General features: G+C 49.3%; 1 protein-coding gene across 1 annotated transcript; it reads right to left on the bottom strand.

Moving 5' to 3' along the window:
* Positions 1–1015: 1015 nt before the first annotated feature.
* Positions 1016–4444, bottom strand: SLITRK2 (SLIT and NTRK like family member 2). Its single transcript, XM_050901830.1, has 2 exons — positions 4391–4444; positions 1016–3862 (listed from the first exon to the last, which is right to left on the bottom strand). The coding sequence occupies exon 2, from the start codon at positions 3817–3819 to the stop codon at positions 1246–1248; it is 2574 nt and encodes an 857-aa protein (XP_050757787.1). The 5' UTR covers positions 3820–3862; positions 4391–4444; the 3' UTR covers positions 1016–1245.
* Positions 4445–7145: the final 2701 nt, after the last annotated feature.

The following is a 7145-nucleotide window of genomic DNA, read 5'->3' as shown; positions in this document are numbered from 1 at the left end:
TTGACATAGTTCAGACTACTGAAAGTTAGTGTGATGCACATACTGATTTCTGCTACCTTGATTTGGAGGACTCCAGAGACCCAGGTTCAAATTTTACCTTTGGCATTGGTTCATTTGCCTGTATGTTAATAAATTTAATGAGGTGTGGGATGACCCCTGCTGGTGTCCCTGCTTATAAAAAAAAGATATGTATCTGGCAGGAAAAGGACATGTTAATTTCAGTCCAAAAAAGTTACAAATATAAACTCTGTCACAAAATGTATAAAAATACCTAATTTAATGCATAAAATATTATGAGGAATGTTCTCTTAAGTATGAAAATAATCTTAAACCACTGAACATTATTGTGTTAGAGCTGCAATGCAATGTATTAAGAAGGACATTAATTGTTCAGTTCACTATGACATTGTGTTAAACGTCTTTTATTAATGAGCTGTTACTCCCAGATGAGGCATTTGATAACCTCTAGTCCATTGCTAAATCCTCTCAGTTGATGTCAGTGAATCACTCTAAACAAACCTAGAGGGAAAAAATACCCCAATAATTTACATTTGAGTCTGTAAGGTCCTATAACTAGATTCATTTAAAGAAGGGCAGCTTTCCTATAAATCAAACCTTCTGATTTAATGCAGCTGACATAGATCTATTTTACAATTTTTTTTTTAATTTCAAAAATACAACACATTAAAATAGGTTCAATTTATCAAAGCTAAGAGCAACAATTAAGTAATAATGTACTTAAAGTGCAAAGGCACTTTAACAAAAAAAGTGACGCCCAGTGGCTATACTTGGTAATTGAAACAGCAGTACTGTATATTATTATTTACAAAAGAAAGTCATAGTATAGGAAAAAAGATCTTTGGAGATCTTCTACATAATACATTAAGTTTCCGCTTTGAAATGAAAAGAAAAAAACCAACAGAAAACCCAAAGATCCCCTTCCTCAATTCCTTCCAAATCAAAAAGAATTATGCAAGATCTATTACAGAAACATACATTTGCAGTGACAGTTCCTACAGAAGGGTCAAAAGGAGAGAGATATAGAAATAACTTAAAGGGAACGTTGCAAAAGCAACACCATATCCCTGCTATGCTGTAAGGGTTCCATTTCTCTCTCATTCCCTCTCTAATTTAAAAAGTGGAAATGTTGGGAATGCGACAGATGACATCGGCACTGAGTTCAGACTCAATCAAATGTGATGCTGAGCTCATTTAAAAATTTTCCTTTGTCTCCCACCTCCCCCCTCACAGCTGACTGATTGCAGTTTGTTTTTCCAGAACTTCGAGGTAGTCTGGTTCTGTTTGTAGCTTTCCTTGGAGTAAAGGATGCTCGGGTTTAGACTGTTCTGCAAAATATTTCCTGGGAGTTCCATATAAAACAGTTTTATTTATCCTGTCCTGGTTTTGGCGTCTTGATTCATATGAAGGGGCAAACTGCCTTTTGGGTAAGGTGCAAAAGTTATAATGAACTAATCCTCCAGTGGGGAGTTCCTTGACCCTTTCTGCAATATTTTGATACAGAAGCTCTGGTTCCCTTGGCGAGGATTGCTTTTCCAGTAATTCAGCTGCACTGATTGTAAATGCAAGACTGGTGGGATCTTCCTTTTTGTGGTCAAGATTGCTATAGCTAAACTCATGGAGATTCCTGTAATAGGCAACTGGATCCCCTTCCTTTTGCATGTAGATTGGGTTTTGGCACATCTGTCCAACAGGAGGGGGAATGTAGTTATAAACGTGTCCTTCAGTTTTATCATGGGTCTCAGTGTTGTAAGACCCGTACTGGAGCTGAAATGAACTTATATCTAAGTTGTTTGCACTGCTGGGCATGCTTTGCACCCCCTTCCGGCGCTTAAGGACAAAGACAAACAGGCCTGCCCCAAAACAGACTGACAAAATAAACACAACCAGCAAGCCTAAAATTAAGACAGACAGTGGAACTTCAGTGTGTATTTCTGGGTAGGAGCTGGGCGAGACACCAAGGAGATGGGGTGCATCTGTGTTCTGGTTCATGGAGAGGAGAGAAGAATCTGACAAGTTGGGGTTCTCTGGGCAGATGGCTTCTTTGCTCAGGAATTTCAGATGCTCTCCAGAGTGCTTGGCGGGAGACTCGCATATGACTTCATTGATAACTACGGAGGGATTTGACTGCTGGTTGTTCTGGTCAGTGACTTGCTCTATCCAGTTCCTCAGCCCCAGGATGTCGCATGTGCAGTCCCAAGGGTTCTCCTGGAGGTCTATCTGAATTAGAGCCGAGAGCTGGTCCAAGACTCCTCTCACAGGCAGGTGTGAGAAATGGTTGTTTCTAAGGTTGAGTCTGGTGAGGGAAGTGCCACCAAAGACGTTGTCAGGCAAGGATCTGAGCAGGTTGTTATTGAGAAATAACAGATGAAGATTACTCAGAGCATCAAAGGTGCGTGGCAAGATCTCCTTAATGACATTGTACTCTAGGTAGAGATATTGCAGGCTGTGCAGCCCGTCGAACATAGATGGGTGCAGAATCTCAAGGTAGTTGCCATTAAGATAAAGTCTACGTAAACTTGTGAGGTTTGTAAAGGCACCTTCTTGTATCACTGCAATTCTGTTATTTCCTAGATGTAACAAATCCAGAGAGCTGTACTCTATGAGATCGGTTCTATAAATGACTTGCAGATAGTTACTGGTAAGGTAAAGTTTCTTTGGACTGGTTGGCCTAGGGTGGAGATCGGAGATGTTACTTATCTTTTTCTCTTGGCAGTTCACATTTAAGCCGTTGTCTGAGCTCTGCGAAGTACAGATGCAGCCACCTGGGCAGGTAATGGGGACAGGAGACTTCGTCTGGTAAACCATGATAGGTCCGAATATTTGTCTGTCTTTCGACACAGTGACACGGGGTGTGGGGCGGTTCCTAGTTTTGGGTGGCCGGCTGGCTTTTGGGGCTCTGGTGGGACTGATGGCAGAGTTGGCTGTGGGTGACAGCCTTGAGATGTGCGGGTCTGAGAGGACAGGGTGTTTTTCCCTCTGGTTTGAATCACTGGAGCTTTTCCTAGGGCAGAGATCTTGCCTGGTGAGCTGGGTGACATCCTTCCCATGAAGCCTGAAGGGGGTTTCGCAGACTATCTCGCCCACGAACACAGTGATGGTGTCTAGCCAGGCCTTGAGTGGCAGCAAGTCGCAGGTGCAGTTCCAAGGGTTTTCCTCCAGCTGGATTTCCATGATGCCTCCAATGTGCTCCAGCACACCAGCAAAAGGCATCATCTTCAGCCGGTTCCCCCGCAGGTCCAGGTGAGTGAGGAGCACGAAGCGGAAGACGTTGCTGGGCAGGGACAGCAGGAGGTTGTCATTGAGAATCAGCACCTTGAGCTTGTTTAGCTTGCTGAAGGCCCCCGCCTCAATGGCACTGATGTAATTGTAATCAGCCTGCAGGTACTCCAGACTCTCCAACCCCAGGAACGTGTCCTCCTTCAGCACTTCCAGCTTGTTGTTATTGAGGTGCAGCCTCTTGAGGGTGCGGAGGCCGCTGAAGGCCCCTGTGCGGATCTCCTGCATATCGTTGTTGCCCAAGTGGAGGGTCACGGCGTTGGAGTAGTTGACAAACTCATTGGGGAACAGGCGGGTCAGCGCGTTCCCGTTGAGAAACAGCTGGTAGATCTTGGACGGTGGCGGCAGGAGGAGGCTAACGGTTGTAAATCCTTTGTTTTCACAATTAATGTTCAGCACGTTCTCCTTCTCCTCACAAGGGCAGCGGCTCTTGCTGCAAATGTCTTTGGCAGGTTTGCGACTCTCTGTCTGCGAGATCCCAGCCACTGTTAACAAACTGAGCAACCAAACACCCTTCAGCATCTTTATGCGCCGTCGATCCCCGCTTCGGTACCTATAGTCAAACCTTTTGAGACAAGTGAGGAGAGAAAGAAGAAATCCCCAGTGATAACGGCCAGAAGCAGAGGCTGCAAGGGGAGGGCAAAGCAGGTTGTAAGGCTGGGGGGAGCAGGGCGGCAAGACAGCGACTTGCAAAACTCCTCTGAAATCCCCCCTCCTCCACCCCTCCTTTTTCTCTCGGAAAGCTCCTTGCGGAGCTGCTGTGGGGGAAGCCCCGTCGGGGAGCTCTCCGAAAACCGGGGTCCCCAGCGCTGCCCCCCCCCGCCCGACCCCTCCGCCCGCCGCAGCAGCCGCCTCCACCTCGGCGGCCGCCACCAGAGCGGCTCCGTCCCCGCCAGCCGCGGCGCTGCCCGGCCCGGGGCAGCCCCCGCTCCCGGCTGCCCGGCTCCCGTTCACTGTCAGCATTTTAAACTGGGGGCGGGGGGGGGGGGGGGCGCAGAATAAATGATCGCAAACCCTCCCTGCCCCCCTCCCGGCAGCAGGGCGCCTCCGAACTGCGCTCCCCGTGCCTCCCCCCGCGCTCCTCGGCTCGTACCTGCTCTCGGGGCGCCCGAGGGGGCAGCAGGGGCAGGGGCCGCCGCCGACTGCCGCCGCCGCGCCCCGGGAGCCAGGCGCCCGGCGGCGAGAGGCATCGCCCGCCTCACGCCTCAGGAGGAGCCCGGCGAGGCGCCGCCGTCCCGTCCCGTCCCGTCCCGGCCGCGGCTCGGCGGGAAGTTGGGCCGGGCGCGGGGCGAGGAGCGGCGGCGGCGGCGGCACCGCTGCGGGAGCGCGGGAGGCTCTGCGCGGGGCGCGGCGCGGCGCGGCGCTTTTGCCGGCTGCCCCGCACAGAGCCGCGCTGACGTCACGCCAGGGGCGGGGGGACACGTTTTTCCCAGCCCCCCCCCCCCGCCCCGTTCTCCCCCCCCCCCCCCCGCCCCGGTGGCTCTCGCAGCCGGCTCCGCTCCCCGCTCGGCTGCTCATCGCGGGAGCGCTCTGACAGCACCTGCAGCCGCGCCGCGCCCAGGACAGCGCGGGGACTCGGAGCCGGGGAGTGGAATAAGGTAACAAAGCGGATTTACCTGGGTCCGGAGAATTTTTGGCCCCGAGTCCCTAAATCCGTGCCCTCAAAATCGAGAGCAAGTCAAGCAGCTTCTTCGGCACAAGGCAGTCGGCAAGCGCGCACGCACCACGCACGCAGCACACACACACACACACACACACGCACCGCACACGCACCACACACGCACAATCTGGCTCTCGGAGCAGGGGTGCTGCAAAACCCGGATCTGGCATCAGCATCTATCCCCCATTCCGGCTGCGGCAACTCCCTTCCCCAAATTGCCGTGCCGAGCTCTGTCCAGCGCGCTGGCGTTTTCTATACGTTCAGGGAAGTTCACCACTTTCCGCCAAACTGGGCTGGCAGGTAACGGCAGTCGTGTGCCTGAATCCCTGCACGCTCTGGAACGCTCACCCGAGTGCTGAGCAGCTAAGACCACATCTAACGTGATCACTCACACTGGCTAGACTAGTCCCACTGCCAAATTGCAATGGTATGGTGTAGCGTTTGGCTGCCTTTAAAAAGAACAAGATGTTGGATGTGGGTTATTGTGACTTCGCTTAAGCGCCGTGCACTGGGCACAGATCTGTTTGATGGGAAAGGGTGGCTGCTCTTGGTCTGGAAGGTAAAACTTTGGGTTCACACTGGGAAAAAAAAAGACACTCCATAATGAATTTTTAGAGTGCTAATATGGCAAGGTGCATTATTACCAGATTCTTATAGGGAACTATACACACTTCACTTAGTCTTTAGAATGTAGAGGTTTGCTACCAAAAGAGTGCTGGACTTGGCAAAAGTGGTACTGTCATCTCATGTTATTCTTTAGCCATTAAGTATCAGAGCCCACATTTTAGGAGCAGCAGAAATATATTGTCTATTCTTATGGGGTGCTTGAGATCAGAAAAGGTAGAATCCTTCAGCAGCCAGCGCAGATGCTTTTGCAGTGCTGCTGGGCAGGAATAGCGCTGGAGTTTGCATTCAGGACTGGAGCAGCTGCAACCTCCCTATCTAAAATTTGGAGAGGTTGTGGAAAAAGCAGGAGCATCCCACACTGGAGCATGCTTTTTGTGTGGTGCTGCGTGAATTTCAACAAGATTGGGATTCTGAAATGCACTCAGAGCTGCTCCATTTCTAACTCCATCCAGCTGAATTCAGGAGCAAAAATTGCTAACATCAGGAAAGACATGTGTAGTAGATCTGGGGTTTTACAGCACTAATACACAAGCAGCCAGATTATTATTCTGCGAGATTTTTTGCTTGTTTTCTGCTTTAAACATTAGAATCCATATTCTATGTTTGGGGAGCAAAATTGGACTAGTTACAGAACATAGCAAATCTTATTTTCAGATCTTTCTAACACAGTCTAGGGGCATAAGTCTAAAAAGAGAAGGTAAAAGTAGACTCAGGTTGATTTTTCGTTTTTTTGTTTCTGAAGGGAGCATATTCATACACACACCTGCCCACACGGACATGCACAGAGGCACACACACGTTCCAGTAACCTACCTTCAACGCATCTCACCTGAGCAGCCCTGCACAGCGTTGCCAGCACTCACAGGGCTCGCTCCAACACACAGCAAAAGCTGAAGGCAGAAGTAAGTCCAATGCATTTTTCTCTCATCTCACAGCGCACATTTGTTTCATGTCTGTGAGTTTCAGTGATGTGCAGCTTTCTGGTGAGCAAGGATCATGTCCTGGAATTGGCTCATGGGGCAACATATACTGTCCCACTTGCCTGTGTTTACTAGTACGTAGGAAATGTGTTTGTGGTAATTGCTGATGCTGCCTTGGAAGGGAAAGTGTACGCATGGCATGCCTCAGCAGTAATTACCAGATTCATGTGGGATGGAAGGAACAGCATGTTAGGGGATTGCAACAGTAATAAGACACAGAGATGATACTGATTCTATTACACTGCAAACGCATGCATATAATAACCACTGTTGTAGGAGGAGGAACAAGAATTTAAAAAAAAATAGCTACAGCTTTTTATTTAGGAACAAAGTCATGATTTCTCAGCATGCCCAAAGTGTTTTATAATCCCTTCAATTAAAAGCACAGAGTATAAAAGAACAGCTTTTTTCTCCCACCTGTTTTCCTGCCTTTTTATTTTGCATGTTGAATGCGGGAACATTTTCAGGCTGTGACTATCTGGGAGCCTCCAGGAATGGAAGGCCAGGAGGCAGGTTGATACAGCAGCCTGTGAGGGTTTGGGAAAACTCAGTGTTATGCCTGATTTGTAAGCATTGTGAAGG

Source organism: Gymnogyps californianus, chromosome 9 (genome assembly GCF_018139145.2).
Source record: "Gymnogyps californianus isolate 813 chromosome 9, ASM1813914v2, whole genome shotgun sequence".
Taxonomy (NCBI): domain Eukaryota; kingdom Metazoa; phylum Chordata; class Aves; order Accipitriformes; family Cathartidae; genus Gymnogyps; species Gymnogyps californianus.
The sequence above is the reverse complement of the archived record's forward strand: the minus strand, read 5'-3'. Positions and strand labels throughout refer to the sequence as shown.